Source organism: Ailuropoda melanoleuca, chromosome 13, assembly GCF_002007445.2.
Source record: "Ailuropoda melanoleuca isolate Jingjing chromosome 13, ASM200744v2, whole genome shotgun sequence".
Lineage (NCBI taxonomy): Eukaryota > Metazoa > Chordata > Mammalia > Carnivora > Ursidae > Ailuropoda > Ailuropoda melanoleuca.
In genome coordinates, this window is record NC_048230.1 from 25,959,525 (window position 1) to 25,980,116 (window position 20,592).

Genomic DNA, 20,592 nt, shown 5'->3' on the forward strand with positions numbered 1-20,592 from the left:
GAGAGCTCCTGCCACTTGTCAGCCATAAACCAAGACCCTCCTCCTTTGGCTGGACACCAAGACACACCGGGATCACCTCTACCTCTGCCTCCCCCCACCTCCAACCAAAACCAGCTCTTGTCTTCTGATGCCAAAAACAGAGCTGGACCACTTCTGCTTTGGCTCTCCCCGTCCATAAATACAGATTAGAACCACTTCTGTTTGCCTCCCCCACCTTGACCTCCATATGGATCAGGACTATTTCTATTTTTCTATTTTTTTCCTTCCCTCAGTATGAATTAGGATCACTTCTATCTCTGCCCACCCCCACCCCCAACACAGACTGGTGTCTCCTCTGCCTTTGTGTCCCACTCCTGGGAACACTACTCAAAACCTGTATGGAATCAAAGCTCAGGCCAGAGACAGCTGTGGGCGTTGTTCCTGTGACACCCGCTAACACCAATCATACTTTGGAGTCTCAGACTGGAGAATCAACCCGTCTGGGACAGCCTGCCATAAAAGTGCCCACACCTAGTTCCATCTGGTCACCAGGGTGCTTCTTTCTAACAATATCTGTAACCCCCATCTCCCCACCCCTGCACCCCTGCGGTGATCATCTGAGAAGTAAAAGCTAAGAGGGAAGAGAGGCTTAGGAGAGCAAAGGAGACAGGGCCGAGTGGAATTCCTAGCAGGTTCTTGGCTAGTGACAAGCTCTTTCACCAGCCCCTGATGTACCTAGCCTGCAACAGGTACAGGATCAGTGGGAGTCCCATGGGCTCCTTTTCCAGGGCTGGAGGTGGGCCTGGGCCGGGACTCTGTCCCTCTCACATACTGTGTCTGAATCTGTGGCTGTGAAGGGTAGGGGGAGGAGGGGGCATAACGGGCCCACAGTGACTCATTAAGGTTTCTACCTCATCCCTGGGGCCTTTGGTGGCGTGAATGTGGTGCCAGGTGGATTGCTTGGCGCCTTTGCCCTTCCTAGAGACAGCAACAGGGCCCTGGGGTGTGGTGAGGAGTAACTGCCCCATAGGCTCCTCCAAAACCCTGGGGCTCTCAGACCAACCCCCAGAAACATCCAGAGCCAACAACTACAAAAATAAAGCATTTATTTCCTATCCAAAAGTGAGCCCTGGGTGTTGGGTGGTAAGGGAGAGTTGGAAACCAGGGTGGGTTTGTGAGAAGTCAGGGCCCTGAGTGAGACCGTGTTGGATGTGGGAAGAACAGGCTTGGCTGAGGTCTGGTGCAGGGGGAGGGATAGAGAGTGCTGTGGGGACTGTTTCAAGTTGCTGGCAGCAGAAGAAACCACCTTCAGTGACAGCCTGCAGAAAGACAGAAACGGAGATGTTGACAGGCCCTGGCCCAGGGGTAGAAATAGACATTGCTGGGCCCAAAAAGCATCTGCTAGAGTAGGGGAACCTGGGAGGACGCTCTAAGGCAGGAACTACAAACCCAAATACCTACAGAGACCAAAGAATTCAAATGAGGGAAGCTAGCCAGGTGTCAGGAGATGATCTCAAGAGGACAGTAGCCACTCAACACAAGTTGAGTATTGCCAGGTGGAATGTTGACCCAGGATTTGCCATAACTCCCCACATTCTTTTAGAGAAACTGGAATATCTGGGTATTTATGTGAACTCTCCTGATTTTTAGTGCTGGCAACTCATTCCTATTTTGGGGAAAAAAAAAAAAGCCATGGGAACTGAAGACTACATATCCGGGGGTCATTGTTTGTTTCCTGTGTGGGCTGAGGAATGAGGTGAGCCCCTTCAGCCTGGGCTGGTAGTAGGAGGTCTAAGGAGTCTCGGGTTGCTCAGATGCTAGCCATCTCAAACCTATCTCTCTCAAGGTGATACTGCTTCCAAGGTCTCTAGCAGGGCCCAGGGGACGGTGGGGGGTGGGGTGGGGGGTGGGGGTGGGGGCAGAGCTGGGACAGAAGGCCTCACAATATCACGAAGCTATCTCTGCAGTGGAATCTGCAATCTGTCCCTCTTGCCTTCGACACCAAGATCCTGCCTGCTCTTGCCTCAGCCTTTAGTTCCTGTGCTGGATTTGGGACCCTCCCTGAGCCCCTGATGTTCCCCCATATCTACCTGCCTCCGGGTCCTGGGGAGAAAGCAGGACATGTCATCCGCCCGGCCGAATCGGCATTGCATTCCGTCTCATGCCTATTGGGTTCCACAGCCTCACGTGGCTCCCCTCACAGAGGGGAAGGACAGGGGAAGGTTTGGAAAAGGGAACAGGGTCAGAAATGACCAGGCTTTGTAAAAAAGTCCAGAGAATGCAGAGCCAACCAGACCAGCTGGTGGCTGCTGACCCAAGGCAGGAGGCCAAGGGGCCCAGCCCCTCCCTGGAGGGCAGGCAGCAGGGCCCACCCCAGACAGGCCTGGGCCCAGGGCCTGGGTCAGTGGAACGTGTCTGGCCTGGACCGAAAGCTCTGCCGCATGAGGCTTGGGGTCGGAGGTGAGGCCTCTGGCACTGGGAAGGGTCCCAGAGACTCAGGCTCTGAGGGGTAGGGGGACAGCGTGGGGGGTCTCAGGTTGGGGGGGGTGGCCCTCATCTCTGCAGTCCCCACACTGGCTGGGCAGTGGACCTCAGCGAGAGTAGTATCCTGGAGGCTAGGCGGTGGTCCAGATAGACAGGGAGAAACGCGCGGAGGCCTCAGCTGGGGACCAGGAGGGTCTGGGGGCCGAGCCGAGGCTACTGAGTGGCCCGGAGGACCCAGCCTGGCCTGTAGCAGGCCCATGATGTGTCGAAGCTCCCGGCTCAGCTGAGACACTTCCTGGTTGAGTCGGGAGATCTGTTGAAAACATAATAAATGGTTCCCCAGGTGCCACAGCAACCATCGCTCTCCTACGTGCACCCCCCCCCCCCCCCCCACCCCCCCCCAGTTTACAAAACTCTCTCCCAGCCACTCCTATTCACCGCCATCCCCAGAAAAAGGCAGGGCAGGGGTTATCTTTGTCAAGATGTAAACACTCAGCCTCTTTCCAAAAAGGATTTGGGACGTGGGCTATTGCTACACACACACACACACACACACACACACACCCCCACCCCACCTCGCTTTTACAAGAGGCAGAAAAATGGGCCTTGAAGAGGCCACAAAGCTGGAGGTGACAGACACAGGCTTAGTTTCAGGTGATCCCAGCACACACGCTCAAGTGTGTCTATTCAGGGCTTTGCAAATTTCAGGGAGTAAAAATCAACTGAGAAACTTGTCGAAATGCAGATTCCTGGGCCCCACCCCAGATATTCCAAATTGGGTGAGGCTCAGGAATCCACATCTTAATGGTGCCCACAGACACTCAAGTGTGAGAACCACCAGCCTAGAACTGTGACCCAGGCCGGACTGGCCCTCCATCTGGCTGAACCGGGGCCTGGTTCCGCCCCCAGCCCCAGGGCCCCACCCAGCCCAGGGGCTGTCCTCCTGGGATGCCTCTGATGTTTATCAGAACCCAGGCAAGGTCCACTCCCAAAGGGTTGGGCCTGGCAGTGCCCTAGTGACAGCTCAGAGATCCCCAGGGAGGAGGCAGAGAGAGGCAGAGCCTTGCCATACAAGATCTGGGCTCTTCCTGACCAGGGTTCAGACATCAGGATCCAGCTCTCCCAGGGCTGAAGGCCTCTCCGTCTCCCTGTCCTCTGCCCCCTATGTTTGCTGAGTGTCCACTTCCCAGGGCTGGAGCGAGGAGAAGGACTTGGTAGGGGGCAGGTCCCTAAAGGAGAGAACCCCATGGTGGTGGAGGGAGGAGAGGCTTTCTTTACAGGCAGGAGGACCTGAAGCAGCTGGGAAGGAGCAGAAGCAGCAGTCACTGAGTGCTTACAGCGGGCCAGGAACTGGCCAGGCATGGGCGCGCTCTTATCTCATCCTTAACAACTCCGGCAAAAACATACTCTTTTCCCCATTTTTAGACAAGGAAATGGAAGTTCAGGGTCATTGTGGGACCTGCCCAAGGTCACCCAGCTAGTGTGAGTATGTGAACTCAGGACTCTGGCTCTAAACCCTGAAATGCTCTTCTATGAGGCACATCTCCCAAGATACTCTTTTCCAAGGTAGGAGGGGAGGAGCCAGCCCCAACCCACCTCCTGGTTGAGCCTGCAGACCTTCTCCTTCATCTCTTCAGCCTCAGTGGCCAGTTCCTGGCTGGGCCTGGTCCCTGCCAGCAGAATGGGATGAAGGGATGCAGGGTGAGTGCGAGAGCATGAGTCTGCAGCCTGGGCTGGGTCCCCTCCTGTTGCTGGGCAGGCAGAGAACTAGGGGAGAGGGAGCTCTGGGCTCAGGATGATGGGAAACCCAGACTCTTCAGGCTGGTTTCCAGGCCCTATAACTTCCCCAGCCCCTTCCTCCCACCCCTGCCTCAGCTCTATACGCAGAAGCTTCTCTTTAGCACCTAAACACAGTATGCTCTTCTCTCCTGCCTTTATGCCTTCCAGCAACTCCTTGCTCCACCTCTCAAACTCCTACCCAACCTTTAAGACCCCCCACAAGCATCCCCTTCTCTAAGAAGGAGAGTTAGGGGTGCCCTCTTCTCCTACCTCAGAGACTTGTTCTTGTCTCAGTCATGGTACTCAACACCCTGTTCTGGAGTCATTTATCCGAGGACACCGCTGTGTCCCGCGCTGGATTGGGAGCTCACTAAGGATGTAGGCCAGGTCTCATTTATCTGCGTACGCCCAGCACAGAGCCCAGTGCATGGTCAGCCCTTATGACACGTGGAATACGTGGATGAAGGGATGGGTGGATGGCGGGTGGAAGGGTGACTGAGAGGTGAAGTCTGCGGCTGGCCCTTACCTGAAGGAGGGGCCTGTGAGCAGGGCCGAGGGTGCTCAGGTCTCCTGCTGAACCGGAATGTAGGGGCCTCCGCTGTGCTTCCAGAGTCCTCAATGCCATCCACTATCCTAGGATGGGGGCAGTGGTCATCAGTCCCATGGGGAGAGGGCAAGGGCTAGAGCAGAGCAGGCAGAGGGTAACTGGGGACAGCAGTGCCAAGGAGCTGGGGAGGAGCAGCGGTCAAAGAGGGGTGGGGTTGCAAATGTGGTGGATCAGGAAGGGCGGATGGGCAGATGGGGCAGAGACAGGACGAGCACTGGATGAGCACTGGTTGGAATGCTGGGGACAGAGCCCAGAGAAGGTTCTGGAAGCCAGCAGGGGTATGGGGAAGGCAGGGGAGGCTGGCGTCTCACCGGGGACTGAGGTCCGGAGGTCCAAAGGTTCCCAGTGGGGGAATGAGAAGCTGGGGGAGCTTCCAGGCAGCAGAGCCCCTTGGGGGGCCATGAGGGGAGGGGCTGTGGCCCCGGCCAGCCAAGGCAGGGGAAGGGGTTGGTGACAGGGAAGGGGAGGAGACAAGGGCTGAGAATGGGGGCAGCTCCTCGCCCAAGAGGCTGACCAGGGAGCCCCGGGGTCGTGCTGGGCTGAGGTTGGGCAGCAGGAGGGGCCGGCGGGGCCTAGAACCACCCCCAGACTCCACCCCAGTCTCAGCCTCCGTGATGGATGGCAGGGTCTTGTCTGAGGAGGAGCCAAGGCTTTCCGAGTGGGGCTGTGGGCAGAGGGCAGCTGATGTCAGGACAGTGAACAATAGGCCCCTTCATTAAACAACGGCCTTCACTGGCAGATGCTGCTCCCCCCTCCCCCTCCCTTCTCCCTGCAGCAAAGGAGCCAAGGAAAGGTGCCCCCAGCTCCCAGACTCTCCCCCATGCAACCTCACCCCTACCCAGGAAGGTGGTGTTACCTGGGAGAGGCGAGGAGACCGGGAAAAGCGGCTGAGGCCCTGCGGGGACACAGGGGGGTTCAAGCTGACTCACACCTCCCCCCTCCCCTGCTGCAGCTCTTCCTAGTCCCACCCATCAGTGCTGTGGGCTCTGAGAATGTGGGGCCTTTCTGTGCAATGGAGTCAGAGATACCTCCAACTCCAACTCAGAGACGTCTGAGTGGCAAAGTCCATCTGAAAAGCAGTGAAAGACAAAGGCCCAGAGCCTAAGCCAAAACGGGCTCAGGACACATTTGGTGAGTGCGGAAGAGGAAACCCGGGGGATGATGCCCCAGTTCAGAGAGGGATTTGACAGAGGAGGAGCCCACGGTGGGGGGGGGGGACTGTGTCCAAAGTGAGGGCCCTCTGAGGAGTCTGGAGTGAGGCTGAGGGGTGGCCAACAGAAGATGATGGGTCAGAGGAGTTGGAAGTAGAAGTGGTGAGAGATGGTCCATGCGGTTGGGTGATGGCCAATGGAGAAGGGTCAGGTGGGGGTGGAAGATGTTAAGCATGGAAGGGACAATGGAAGGGGGTGCCTGGGATTGAGAAACGATTTTCTCGGGTGGGGAGGAGATGCGTGAGGCTCTTTCTTGGGCTGGGGGAGGTCTGCTCTGAAGGAGGGGACCTCGGAGGAGATGGAGGCCATAGGGGGTCTACATACATTGGTGTCAGAGCCCTGGCGCAGGTTGAAGGTGAGGTCCCGGGGCAGGCCAGCCCGGAAGGCAGCCCCATACTCAGGATAGAGCCTCAGGACCTCAGCCAGCCCTCGGCTGCTCAGCTGCTGCAGGCCACAGTAGGTCAGTGCCTTCACGTCAGCGCTGGTCTTCAGCACGCAGCTTGGGCCTGCCCCTGACCCAGGCTCCTGCCCCGGCTCAGGGATATCTGCCCCAATCAGGTCCCCCTTCCCTGTGGGTAAGGGATGGGGACAGTCAGCTGGGGCAGAGGGACCAAGAGGATATCAGCAGGAGGTGGTCAATGGATTTGACGGATGGTCAGTGTGTTTGAAGGGTGGTCGAAGATGGATCAATCAATAGGATTGGTGGAAATAATCCATGGAGTTGGGAAAAAGTCAGTGGAGAATGACGGATGAAGGTGGGAGACAGTCAATGGGGGATGTCAGTATAATCAATGGAACTGGATGATCGGTGAAGAATGGCCAGAGCGGTCAGTTAAAGGGTAAAAGTCAATGGAGTTGAGGGTCAATGGGAAGGGTCAATGGAGTTGGGAGATGGTGCAGTGGGAAAGGACCAATTGAGTTGGGGAAGAGGCACTGGGGGAGGGTTGATGGGTTGATGGCCAGTGGGATCAGGGGAGAGTCCAAAGATATGGTTGAAAGGGGATGGCAGTAGGGCGAAGGGACCAGGAAAGAGGACTCCTCAGTAGGAATTCCACATATCCACTAGGGGTAACCCAGACCCTAGATTCCTGGCCACACGCAAGGCCTCTGGGGCAAGGTTCTGGGGTAGACAGTAGGTGGTGGTGGGATCCTCACCCAGGATGGCCAGCACCATGTTGTCTCGGAGCACCTCAAGCGAGCCGGAGCAGACGTAGTAGTGTGCCTGCAGGGCGTCCCCACGGCGCAGCAGGTACTCGCCTGGAGCGCAGAACGAGGTCTTGATGTGCAGGGAGAGGGCCCGCAGGCAGCCCCTGCTTGCTGCTCCGAACAACGGCAGCTGCAGGATCTCCCGATTCAAGTGCATAGCGATGTCAGCTCTCAGCTCGTCTGGGAAGTCACGCAGTAACTGCATAAGGGGCATAGGTCATTCTGGCCATCCCCCTGCAACTGCTACTTGAGATCTACAAATGTGCTGAGCTGTCTCCAAGGCGAGAGCTCCAACTTGCCCTTTGCTTCGAAGTGACCCATTTCTGACCTTCAGGAAGACCTGTGTGTGTCGAACCTCATTTTTGCTTGTGTGTGAACCTCCTAACCCAAGTTCTGGAGCTGAGACTGGGTCTCTTCCTGTCTGTCCACTGCCCATGACTACACACAGTGGTCACTTACATGTCCTGGTTGCTCAACCCCACACAAGGACAAGCCCTGGTGGATTAGCCTTTCAACCAGGAATCAGGAAACTAGGTCAGCTCTGCCCCTAAATCCCTGTGGACGTGGGGCAATCCATTTGCTTTCTCTGGGCTTCCGTATCCTCATCTGTAAAGATGCAGGGTTACACTAGACCTTGAACATTACCAATGGCCTTCAAGGAACCAGACTTTATGTTCACAGATCCATCCTCATCTTATGGAGCCCCTAGGCCACTTCGGCTTGCTGACCTCTCCCTCTTGTCCCCATTTCCTCCCCAGGCTCCCTCTTCTAACTTCCCGCACTCTTCCTGCATCGTGACAACCAGCTCCATGACTTCTCTACTCCTGGTGAGCCTGGAACCCCACGTATGGGTCTAGACCTGTATTTTCATCTACCTGAAGAGCAGCCCCACCTGGATCTCCCAGAAGCCCCACACCCTCATCCTGGCCTAATCTTGGACTTTCATTTTCACCCCTAAGCCCAGCCTTCCTCCTGTGATGCCTCCATCACACACCTTTGCCCAAACAGGAACCTGGGACCCATTCTGAGCTCCTCTCCTGCAACCAGCTGATCATCAGGTCCCATGGCTCCTACTCTCAGAAACACCTCCTAGAGCCCCAGACCACTCACCAGCCTAAAAGTTTTGCAGGATAAAATCTAAATTCAAGGCCATCCATGAGCTGGGCTGGCCCGCCTCCCCAGCCCTGTGTCTTGCACTCCTGATTCCCTCCTCCCTCCACAGCACTCACACACCCGGTCCTGAAGGCTCACTGAAAGACTTTCAGTTCCCTGAACTTGCCCTGCTCTTTTGCGTCATTTCCGGACCTGTGTTCCTAATGCTCTTTCGGCCTGGAATGGCCTCTGGTAGCAGGCTGAGTTCCTTCTTGCCCTTGACAATGACCCCTCTTCTGTGCCACCTTCCCTGACTCCTCTAGGCCCAGACACAATGTCCCCTCACTGCACCACCATCCCTCCGGCAGAGTCCTAGTCACTGCCTAATTATTTACCTGTCTGCCTCCCTCACCCCACTGGTGTCTCGCTGAGGACAAGGGTTGTGTGTCCCCATCTCTGAGCTCCCTGTGTCCAGCACAGACGCTGGCCCAAAGCAAGTGCCCAGGAAATGAGGGCTGAGGGGAGGATGGCATTGGCTGAGGCCTGAGTTCCCTTTCAGCTCCCGTACTCTCTAGTGCAAAGGGAAAGGGGGGTGGATTCGGGTGGGTGTGCGTCCCCGCGAGCGGCCCCTCGCCTCCCGGGTCCCCACGGGCCTTTATTCCAAACCCGGAGGGGCGGCGGCCCCTTTTCCGCTGCGGAAGCCCCGCGCACTACCTCGTTGGCGTCGATGCCGCTGTTGACGGCCCACGTGGTCTGGAAGGACTCGAGCATGCGCTGCTTGAGCGGCCGCGGCAGGCGGTGCACGCGGATGAAGTCCTTGAGGTCCTTCATGCGGCTGTGGTAGAGCGAGCGGCGCGAGTACATGCGCTGGATGATGGCCGTCACGTTCCCGAACACCACGGCGTGCATCAGCGCTGCAGCGGCGGCAGCGGGCAGCCCGTGAGGGACGGCCCCCCTCCGCCTCCTCCCACGCCCCCGAACCCACCCTGCCCTCCACGGCTCTGGCTTCCGGGGGAAGGTGGGGCAGGAGAGCCGCTGGGCTTGGGTGGGGGCAGGGAGGGGCCAGACCTGATGCTCCTCTCCTGCCCCCCCCCACTAGGTCGTGAACTTGGGTTTCCCATCCCCTGGGCAAGAGGCTACGCCTTTTTTGTGGCATGCCCCCCAGGGCCAGCATGTAGTAGATGCTGAGGAGACGGCTATGAATGAATGCACGACTGTCTGGACGTGGGTGGACATCTTGCCTTCTCTGAGCCCGTTTCCCCATCTGCACGCTGGGCTTAGTGGGGCCACCCCGGGGCTTGGCAGGCCCGGCCTCACCGCCTATAAGCATGGTGCAGATGGAGAAGATCTTCTCCGCGTCGGTGTTGGCGCACACGTTGCCGAAGCCCACGCTGGTGAGGCTGCTCAGCGTGAAGTAGAGGGCAGCGATGTAGGCGCTGCGCCGCGACGGGCCGCCCGCCGAGCCATTGACGTAGGGCTCCTCCAGCCGCTTGCCCAGCTCATGCAACCAGCCTGGGGGGTGGAGGGAGGCAAGGAGCAGCTGCCCTGGCGGGTGGAGCTGGCTTTCCCTGAGCTGCCGGAGCTTGACCTTGGGCAAGTATTTACAGAGGCGAGGGGAGGTTTGCACCCGCAGGCACAGGAAATGTGAGGAGCAGCCCGGGCCTCAGACTCCCCACAGTGAACTGGTTACAGTTGCAGTAACCAAGGCTAAGCTGCTGAGCTGCTGACTGTTTGAAGGGGGCCCTTCCCACTCTTTAATAGCTTATCAAGCACCCCGTGTACAGGGTGCTGGCACTTGACCCGCCAGACAGTCTCCCTGCCCTGGTGGAACTTACAGTCTGAAGGGGAAATATACATGAAATAAATTGCAATAAATTGCAGGTGGGCAGTGAGCTTCTAAAAGGGACGTATAGGGCATTCCAGGAGCCACAATGGATTAGGGAGAGCCAACCCAGTTGGGGGGGAGGGTATGGTTCCTGAAGGGCTCCCTTAGGACAGAGCATTTTAGTGGAGATTGCAAGGAATAGAAAAGTCACTGAGAGGAAGAAGGGAGGGAGAGGATTCCCCAGAGGAAAACATGTTCAAGGCCGTTGTGAGAAAGCAGTACATCCCAGGTGCTGGATGGAGACCAATGTGGCTGCGGCACAGGGCGCAGGGGAGAAAGGGAAGCCAGGTGGGGAGAGAGAAGGCTGCAGGGCTATGCAGGGTGTGGACCGAATGCGGACTTGATTTTGAGGGCAGTGCAGAGCCACTGAAAGGATCCAGGCAGGGTACTGTTCCCTCTGCCCCAAACACCCTCCCCACCATCAGAGTGTTTCCTGTACTGTTCTGATTGCCTGTCCCTGGTCTGGCTCCCTTGCTAGGCTGTGAGGTCAGCCCAAGGCCGACGCCTGGTCTTCAACTCATTACTCCCACGCCTGACCGGGAAGGAGCTCAATGCACGTTTGTTGGATGGAGGGAAGCCTCTGGGGTGGTGGGTGTGGTGCTGGGGGACGCATCCGCTTGGGGGCCTGGGTGTCAGTGAAAGCCTGGGGTCGGTGGCTCACCGATGTCCCAGAGCAGCGGGTCATTGGCCTCCATCTCCCGGCGCCCGATGACGTACCAGACGCAGGCCATCCAGTGGGCGAGGAGTGCGAAGACGGACATGAGCAGCGTGAGCACCACAGCGCTGCACTGGGAGTAGCGCTCCAGCTTCTGCAGCAGCCGCAGCAGCCGCAGCAGCCGCACTGTCTTCAGCAGGTGCACCAGCGAAGTCTGCGGGAGTGCGGTGGGGGAGGCTGTCAGCAGGCACACCTCCTCGGAGCCCCCACGGCCCCTCCCAGCGCCTTGTCACCAGATGCCCTGGAGCCAGGGGAAGCAGGGGCAGGAAAAACAGTCCTGCTGTCCTGAGAAAGTGACCGGCAATGCAGCGAGGAGAGAATAATACTAACGCTAATAAAGGCTAACACTTACTGTATGCATACTTGCTTGCTTATATAAGTACTTGCTATATGTGTCAGGCACTGGGCTAAGCATTTATAATCCTCATGAAAAACTCACGCCTTCAGTTCAATTATCATCATTGCTCCCGGTTTGCAGATGAGTAAACTAAGGCTCAGAGAGGCTAGTGATTTGCTCAAGGTCACACACCAAGGAAATGATGGAGCTGGGACTTCCATCTGAGCAGCTACCCAAGTCCATTTTGTGCCGTGATGCCTCTAGCACCGTAGGCTGGTGAAAAAGCAAGTCCTGGTCAGAGGTAGGGAACGATCTCTGGCCCCTGCTTGACACCCCCAAAGTCCTAGACACAGTCAGCTATGGACAAGAGCTGGCTGGCGGCAATGACAGCATCTGTGAGGGGAGTCATCCCTTGAGACACAGAAAAGCAAGGGAGAGTGGGAACAGGCAAGAGGCCTGGGGACTGGTGAAGGTTAGGAGCTGTCCCCAGAGAGCACCATGCTGGAATGTTGAGGGAAGGAGACCAGGAACTGAGGGAGTCTCAGTTTGAAGGCTTTGCGGTCTTAGCCCTTGTGGGGCTGGGTGGGGGTTGATGGAGCTATCGGCACTAGTGAGCAGCCTGTAAGTGTTACCAATATTACCACTATGACTCTTTTCACTGTGGTCATTAATGCTTCAATTAGCCCTCCAAACTTTAGTGATGAGGAGAAGGTACGCTGGGAGGGGGATGCATGGAAGCAAGGGCTGGGGGCTCTGGGGTAGCGCCTGGGGAACTTAGTATGAAGGCCCTTCCAGAAGCCTCCAGCAGCATCCCCCATAGTCTTGGCCCTATACAGCTCCTGAGGCACCTCCTGTCCTTTTCTCTAATTTTAGGTGAAGGAGCTGGAAAGGAGGTGGCCCTGCTTCCCCCACATGGACCGTCTCCAGGGCTTAACGCCTGCCCCCAGCTCCCAGAGCTTCTGCCTCCAAACTTGAATCCTTCAGGGCTGCCTCTAGTCACCTGCCCCTGCACCCCACTCCCTTGGGGCCCTCCTCCCCTTCTCCTTGGACCAGAATGTCCCAGGCCTGGCTCCTTCCACTCCACAGCTCTGCCAGTGCCTACTCATCCTCTATCTTTGCTCTGCCTCCCTCCAGCCCAACAATGCTCCTCCTCATCTCCCCTTATGCCACATCACCCCCTCGGGGGCCTTGGGTTCCTGGGAAGCGAGGTGGTATGTTAGAATGAGGAATAGACTAGGAGTCTGGAGACCTGGTTCCAGTCTCCTGCCTGCCACTGCTAGCTGTGTGACCTGCGGCAAGGCACTTAACCTCTCTGAGCCTTTGTGTCTACCTCTGAAGAATAGGATCTGCCCTGAGGGGTTACCGTGAGACTCCTGTGGGATGATGTGCATGAAAGGACTTAGTAAATGAAAGGTGGTCCTGAAGGTACAGGGGAGGGAGACTGCCTGGGAGGAGGGACAGGGGCCTCTCTGCAGCTCTCCCTCTCCCCAAGAACAGCTGTCTGCCGCTGACACAGCCTGGTGGGCATGGGATGGGAGAGTGCGCTCACAGGGAGGGGTGGGTAGCTCTGCTCAGAGTGGCCAGAGCCTCAGGGCAGACATACACACATGCACGTGTGTGGGAGCGTGCACACACGTGTACGCAGCCAGGAGAAGGGGCCCACAGCCCGTTGGCGGCTAGTTAAATCCGGCTGCGTGTAGGTGGTTTCCTGCTATAGCTGAGTGTGGCAGAGAGAGGAGCGCACAGGGAAACTGCTCTCCACCTCCCCACCCAACAGCCAAGGGAGTCTGGGGACACAGGGTGGGACTCCCTCACCCTGGACTTGAGAGCACCTACTATCTGCTGGCTGTGTGCAGAGCTGACCACCCAGGGCATCTCCAGGCAGTCCCCGGGGAGATGGGAGGACCCAGGTCCTGGCACTCTGCCTCCAAACCCACCCCACAGCCTCTACCTCCTTGTCTTGGCTTACTATGCTCCCCCCAGATGCTCCCTCCCCATCCCCTGCCAGCCAAATCCTGCTCTCTCTAGGGTCTACCTCTGCTCTAACTCCCTCAGGAATCCTTCCCAGACCACCTGAGGCTTCTTTTTCCAGCTGGGGTGCTTTAGCCTCCCAGGTGCTGGCTAGATTTCCGATCATCAGATCATTTTCACGCACGCCCACTTTCCTGCCTGGAACTCCGAGATCAGCTAGCTCCAGGCCCAGCCGCCAGCAATATCTGGGCCCCATGTCCGTCTCCATTCACCTCTTCTGTTCCTGCCGTCCCCTCCAACAGTCTTGCCCCCTCCCCAGCTTAGCCGCCTGGAGGCTGAATCCTTGTCCCTTTTCCCCACAGTGACCGTGCTCCACACAGTGCTTTGCAGACAGCTAAATGCTCATCAGTTGTTTGTTAAATAAAAATGTGAAAAGTACCACTCATTTGGCATCAGACCAACGCCGCCTTGGTAGCCCTAGTTAGCTTTTCATTTGTCTCAGCTTCCCTCAGTGACTGTGAGCCGAGCTCCCCGAGAGCACAGACCCTCCCAGCTCCTCTGAGCAGCTAGCATGGGGCTCTGCCCACAGCAGGTGCCTGACAACTACTTGCAGATGGATGGATGGATGGATGGATGGATGGATGGATGGCAAGGGCTGAGTCTGGGTTGGGCTCGGTCCATTCATGGGAGATGCTGTGCTGAATTTGGGAGGCTGGGCTGCAGGATGGGTCAGGGGTCACTCACCACGGTGATGTTGAAGACATAAAGCAGGTCAAATGGCAGAGCAGCAATAAGGTCAACAAAGAACCAGGTGGCCAGGTAGTGAAGGCCAATGGAACGAGGAGCAGAGACCACCTGGCCGGACTGGGACACATAGGTGGTGCGGAAGTTCAGGATGATATCTGGGGGTGCAAGAAACTGTTATTAGGGGGCTTTGGCTTAGAAACTCAGGTGAAGGGGCCAAGGAACTGAGTAAGCTGGGAACAAGTCTGAGACCCAGAAGGGAGTTGGAGGTAGGAATGAGGAAGACAGGTTGGGCTTCTGGCTGCTCTTTAGGGAGGAGTAGTCTAAAGGCTAAAGGGGTCAGGGCTCAGGGCACATGAACCATTAGGACTTAAAGACTCAGAAATGGTTGGGCTCTGAATGCCCGGGTCCTGCAGGCTCAGGTTGGAGTGAAGCTTGGATGAGTGGGTCCCCCCAGCCCACCCGCCAGAGCATGTGGGGCAGAGGGTCTGACCCAGGATGAAGAGCATCTCCACGGCGATGTCGCTGACAAGGGTGTGTCGGGAAGTGATGGGGGTGTCGTCATCGCCCAGGAAGCAGACATTGTAGGGGACGGTGACCGCAACGTAGAAAGTGGCAAGGAGGATGAGGCCGTCCCACACGGCCTTGGGGACGCTGTAGTGGAGGAGGAGGCAGCGGGACCCCCCCACGGAGGCCACCTTGTACTCGGGGACTGATGGCTTTGGCTCAAACACGTTCTAGGGGGAGAGGGGTGGCGGTTGGGGACATTTACGGGAAAGGGGAGCCAAAGCTTAGGGAAGAGAGAGGCAGGGGAGGGGGAAGGGGGGAGTGGCGCTGCAGGCATGACCAAGAGAGGAGATAGAAGGTGTGAGAGGGGTTCAGGGGCTGGTGCGTGACACTTCCTTTCTCTGCCAATCTACTGCTCAGGACCCCTTTTGATCAATCATGTTTTGTGGGGGTATTTATAAGGCTTGACCTTCACCCTGCTTGAGAAGATTATCACAAATCAGGCACATGCCTTAGACCTCCCCCCCAGGGGTCACCAACTTCTCCCTCAAGTTTTGCTTGGAATCTGGGGTCCCTGTGGGGGATGAGGATATCCCCGAGATGAGGAGGCTGGCACAGCACACCCCATTCTCTGTAGTCCCCACAAACTACACAGAGGGTTGGAGAATTGATCCCATGGCTTTATCAGGGTCCTAGGGCTAGATACCAGGACCCCAATGGGGGCTTTCTCCCTAGAACCACAGTTTGTGATTTCACCCCCCCCCATGAGGTAAAGCTATCATTTAGAGGTAGGTGATGTAATTGCTGCTAGATCCTGCCCTTATGACATCGTCAGGGTAAAGTAACGTCAATCATAAGGAAGCAAGGGAGATGGGGTTGGAAAAAGATGTGAGGGCACATGGGACACAGCAGAGAGTCGTACATGAGAAATGGGTGAAGGGAGGAATAAGCCACTGGAGGGAGATCAGACAGACAGGGAGACATGAGCAAGGGCACCTCAGAATCACAGCTGGGAGATGTTGGGGCAGAGATAGGACTCACATTACTGGTTTTCATGCCTCCCTGGCGCCGGCGGCCAAAGTGGCCAGTCAGCCGGTGTAGGACAGTACGGCTCTGCCTCCTGGCAGATCGAAGTCTCGAGCCGGCTCCCCTCCTGCCAAGGGAGTTTTCTGTTGGGAAGAAGGGTGCAGAGATAAGTAGGGGCACATCCCATGAGGCCAGGTAGGAAGGCGTCTTGTGTGACCTTCAGCAAGGACCTCTGACCATTCACGCCTCCTCCCCAGACCTGCAGTTACCATGATTACTGTCCCCATGGCCTCCTGGGGAGCCAAGTCCTGGGCCTCCACTCTGAGTGATGTCTTTGAAGGAAAAGAGGAAAAGCACGACTTCTCCCATCTCATTCTTGATGGGCATCATGTCCAAGAGGCACCAAAAGGCCGAGCCTGCAGATGTGGAAAGATGGAAGTAGAGGGTGAGCAGCCCCTGGTACCCCTTCCCCCTCAATCACCCAAGGTTCCTGGGCATGGTCAAAGGGCTTGGCAAAGGTTTAGCGATGGAAAGAACGCCAGAGATTATGTCCGCTGACTCCTTCCCTTCCTGATGGGAGAAGCAAGGCCTAGAGAGGGTCAGGGATGCACTCAATGTCACATAGTCAGCTTGTAGCAGCATGGGACCAGCACCCAAGCTTCCACCGTGCCAAGTGGACTCTGCATATGGCCCAGGATCTGTGCAGAGCCGCAGGGCGGGCCAAGCCCCCTTACCATCCTTTCGGTAGAAGCAGATTTCAGCCCGGTGCTCCTGATGGCCCTCCAGGGCCTTGTGCAGCCTCTGTAGGGCTGGCTCACTGGTCTCTGGACCATAGAGGAAATGGCAGCTGCAGGTTTTCTGCATGACCTCAGTGCGGCCGTAGCCTGTGAGCTCACAGAATCCGTCAGAGCAGTAGACAATGGGAAAGCCCCGTGGGCCCTGTGCGTTGGCCAGCAGGAAGTTGCTGTCTGTGGGAAGAAGAGGTCAAGGTTAGGTCCAGGCCAGGAGGGGAGCTTAGCTTCAAGGTGGGCAGTACCTCCCCCAAGCTGTGGTCAGAGGTCACAGAGCCAGAAGGTTCCCAGGCTTCCATGTGATTCCTGGATCCCCTTTGGGATATTCTGAAATGAGAGTAAGAAGAGATGGAGCAAAAGGACAAGGACTTAAGGATGGCCTGGAACCAGGACAAGGACCACTGGGGGTGAAAAAGGTCATGCGGTCCTTCCCCCGGCCTTCAAGCTGGTAAGCTATTATAGGGGAGCTATAGTAGTAAGGTCATGGGCTGCAGCACAACACCTTGCCACTTTCCAACTGTAGCCTTGGACAATGGTTAATGAACTCTTCTGTGCCTCTGCTTTCTTATCTGCAAAGTGGGGCATAATATATCTGCCTCACATGGCTGTTGTGGAAGTTACAAAAGGTACCTGGGGAGAACAAATCCTGGCACATGCTAAGTGCTACACTGAGGAGGTAAAACGATTCCCCCACATTCCCACAGCTTTCAAAACACATGCATGACCGCTATCCTGTCCTGCTATTAGAGAGTAGACAGGGGAGAGATTCTGGTGATATCACACCCATTTTATTGATAGGAAATCAGAAGACGGAGATTATCCAAACTCACAAATCTCTTCTGTTGGGAGAAGGAGACAGTGATGAGCAGTGTCCTCATTCTCTGCCTTCCAAGAAAGGTCCTCTTTTTTAACATATCTTTAGGTAATTTCAGGGGGTCTGTCCCAGTGCTAAAGTCTGACAGCATACTGGGCAAGGAAGATTTTAGTCCAGCAATCCCAGGAGCAGAACCTGAGCTGGCTTCCTCTGGCTCCAATGGGTGAAAGCCACAGAGGGGCTCTGTGGGCCATCCAGGGGCAGAGTCTCAGCTGGGGGAAGGGGCCTGAGACACAACCAGTGCAGGGTGCTAAGAGGGTTGAATGTGTGGGGGTGGAGAGGCTGATGGGGACTGAAGGTGCCTGGGAGGCTCTGGGCCCTGGGCAGCAGCCTCCTTCTTCCATCCCAGGGCCCGTTGCCCCGGTGATGGGAGCTATGGAAACAAGGGAGGTGTCTGTGGGGGGGAGAGTGGGGAGGCGGCTAGGGCCCCGGCGGCTCGGTTTCCGCCCGCGGGTATCGCTCCCCCCACTTTCCAGATACTGGCCAGTGAGCCCGAAGGGGGCAGGGGGAGATCTCTCTTCTCCAAAGTAGGGAAAGGGAAAGGCGGGAGAAGAGGCTGGGAAGGAGGAATGTGGCTGTCCAAGGTGCTGAACCTGGAATCCAAACTGGGGGTGGGCGCGCAGAGAGTTCCTTCCGTCACACGGACCACCCTCCTCCTCCTGCCTCACCTCCCTCAGACACAGACGCGCCAAGATTTGGGGGCGCGTGACCTTAATCCAAGCTAGGTGCTGCTGAAGTCTGATCTTTTTCTCTTTCTTTCTTCTTTTTCTTTCTTTCTTTTTTCTTTTTTTTTTTCCCCTGGAGGAGGGAGATGGTGGAGCCTTCTGGAAGTAGACTCCAGAGCGCCTGACCACTTCGTCCCACCTCTGCTTCTCGGATACCCCCACGCACGCCCCCAGCAGAGCTCTGCCTGGGAGCCGGCAGCTGCTAAGGCCTCTCCTTCGTTTTGCCGCACAAAGAGCCTTTCCTGACTCCAGTCACACCCCCAACCTTGGCCCCCCGCGCTCTTGGCCCTTTCCCCGCCTCCCTTCGCACTGCACTCCCAGTCCTGTTCCTTTCCCGCGGCTTCGGGAGTTCCTAGACGGTCAACTCCACTCTCGCTGCCTCGGATCTCACCACATCCAGTAGACCCGCGCCGGCGCCGAAGCTGACTTGGCCCCAGCTCGAACACCCAGCCCCAGCCTCGCCCCCACTCACGCGTGCCGTCGAAGCGGGTGGCGATGGTGTCCAGAAAGGTGTTTTGCGGGGCCAGCAACCCCTTCATGACCGGCATGGCCTCGGGGCTGGGGTTCGAGGCGCGGCGCTGGGGGGCGTTCAGCGCGGCGGGGAGGGAGGGGGCGCGCTGCCGGCGGGGCCGGGGCGCCCCATGCGCCCGCCTGCCTCCTCCCGTCCTCTCGGCGCCGCCGCCGCAGCCGCCGCTGCCTCTCTGCTCTGAACCCCGCAGCTCTCGGCTCAGCTTGGCGCCGCCTCGGTCCCCCCACCTCCCCACGGGCCAAGTTCTTTCCCCCGGGCTCGGCCCGCGCCCGCCACGTGGCCCGCACGGGGAGGGGCCGCCAGCGACACCCTCACCCTTCTCCGCGGCCCTCCTCCCAGAGGGGAGCGGCCCACGCGTGTCTCTCCTGGAGAGAATTCGGGACACGCCCACCTGGAGCCGAGACCCAAGAGGTGGGGCGGGGCTTGCGTGGCAGACACGCCCACTTCCCGGGTGGCCACGCCCCACGCGTGGTTCCCCGGCGACTCCTTGTGGCTCCGCCCTGCGGGTTTCCCCGCGCGCCGCCCACGCAGGGACTAGCGTTTGATTCACAGTGCCGCCTGCTGGAGTTGGGATATTTCGCAACACCCCAGTTTCCTGCGCTCCAGCATGGGACAACAAGGGTTAAAGAGACTAGTTTTGCCGGTGGGGGATGGGCAGGAAGGCTGGGAATTCAACTTCTAGAATGGCTTAACCCATTGGCTGAACCCCAATCGTGCCTCACTTTGAGTTGGGCACCCTGGCGAGTTCTGCCTCTGAGTGCAGCCAGATGGATGAAAGAGCTTTGAAGTCCATGGGCTAGAATGCCAGTTCTGCTACTCACTGATTGCGTGACTTAGCCTCTTCAAGCCTCACTTTCCTTATCTGTAAAATGGAGCTCATAATTTTTACCTCATGTAGTTGTGAGAATTTAATAGCATCATGCATGTTTTTGGTACACGGTAAGTGTGTTGGAGAGCAATTTCTCCCTTCCTATAGTCTTGATTTAACCCTCCTCTCTGCTGCCGTTCAAATGGGAGGAGAGGCTGGAGGCAAGTTGGGAGACAAGAAAGATAGTTTCAAGATGGGCAGAGTCAGTTTGCAAATCTCCAAAGGTGTACTGGTGGTCTTTGATCTCCATCTTCTCCAAGAGGGAACCAGTGCAGTATCAGGAAGGACCCATGAGAGATCAGACATGGGACTTTTTCACTACAAAAGCAGAAAATTACCGGGGGCAGATGAATGTGGTGGCTTAGGGTGAAGGCTTCCCAGACGAAACTGCTAAATCCAGTGAGAATGGGAAGAGAGGCTGGTATTCATCTCAGGCCAGCGCTCCTCACCCTCACCCCCAGAGTCTGAGCTGGGAATTCTCTGGGCTGCTAGATTGCTTAAAAGTGTCACATCCTCTGTGTCTCTGTCTTTTGGGTGTTATATGAGTTTCCTAGGGCTACTATAACAAAGTACCACAAACTGGCTTAAACAACAGAAATTTGTTGCCTCAGTTCTGGAGGATAGAAGTCCAAGATCAAGAGAAGCTAGGGTTGGTTTCTTCTGAAGGTTGTGAAGGAGAATGTGTTCCATGCCTCTCTTCTAGCTTCTGGTGGGTTGTGACAATCTTTGGTGTTCCTTGGCTTAGAGATGCACCACCCCATCTCTGTCTTTACGTTCACACGGTTTCTCCTTGTGTGCGTTTCTGTGAGTCCAAATTCCCCCTTTTTATAAGGACACTAGTCATATCAGATTAGAGGTCCACTCTCCTCCAGTATGACTTCATCTTATTTACATCTACAATGACTCTATTTCTACATAAGGTCATTTTATGAAGTGCCAGGGGTTAGGACTTCAACGTATGAACTGAGGGTGGAGGGTGCATTCAGCTAAAGTTGCGGGGAAAATCTTGCCCCATCTCTGATTAAGAACTTCTCCTGACTCCCAGGTACCTACAGAATGAAACGTAACGCCCGATGGTTTGCGAGGGCCTTCACAATCCAGGCTGCAGGAAACTGACAGCCTCCCCTCCAGCGCCTCACCGCTCCCCACACCATCAACCCCCATGCAGCAGCCATTCTGGAAGATTCATATTGACTCTTATATTCTTGGCCTTTTGGGCAAGCTCGGCTCCTATCCCTTCCCAGCCAGACTCCGCTCCTCCT

At 56.8% G+C, this 20,592-nt stretch overlaps 1 protein-coding gene across 2 annotated transcripts; it reads right to left on the reverse strand.

Moving 5' to 3' along the window:
• Positions 1–1,101: 1,101 nt before the first annotated feature.
• Positions 1,102–18,735, reverse strand: KCNH4 (potassium voltage-gated channel subfamily H member 4). Of its 2 annotated transcripts, XM_002922130.4 has the most exons (17): positions 18,406–18,735; positions 16,278–16,511; positions 15,813–15,959; positions 15,559–15,686; positions 14,504–14,747; positions 14,011–14,168; positions 10,905–11,112; positions 9,676–9,870; positions 9,073–9,272; positions 7,216–7,465; positions 6,385–6,629; positions 5,706–5,744; positions 5,161–5,513; positions 4,769–4,875; positions 4,060–4,133; positions 2,070–2,776; positions 1,102–1,298 (listed from the first exon to the last, which is right to left on the reverse strand). In XM_002922130.4, exons 1-16 carry the CDS (start codon positions 18,479–18,481, stop codon positions 2,381–2,383), a joined length of 3,054 nt encoding a protein of 1,017 aa, XP_002922176.2. In that variant the 5' UTR covers positions 18,482–18,735; the 3' UTR covers positions 1,102–1,298; positions 2,070–2,380. The 2 variants fall into 2 exon arrangements, with proteins under 2 accessions (XP_002922176.2, XP_034497129.1); XM_034641238.1 differs by lacking the exons at positions 1,102–1,298; positions 4,060–4,133 and having other exon boundaries at positions 2,480–2,776.
• Between the last annotated feature and the right edge of the window lie 1,857 nt (positions 18,736–20,592).

Excerpts from the sequence above, each read along its gene's own strand:
- KCNH4 (XM_002922130.4), bottom strand. The coding sequence starts at position 18,481 with ATGCCGGTCATGAAGGGGTTGCTGGCCCCGCAAAACACCTTTCTGGAC. Across the intron at positions 15,960-16,277 it reads CTGCTTCTACCGAAAGGATG|GCTCGGCCTTTTGGTGCCTC; the intron begins GTAAGGGGGCTT and ends CCACATCTGCAG. Across the intron at positions 6,630-7,215 it reads CATGGTGCTGGCCATCCTGG|GGAAGGGGGACCTGATTGGG; the intron begins GTGAGGATCCCA and ends CCTTACCCACAG.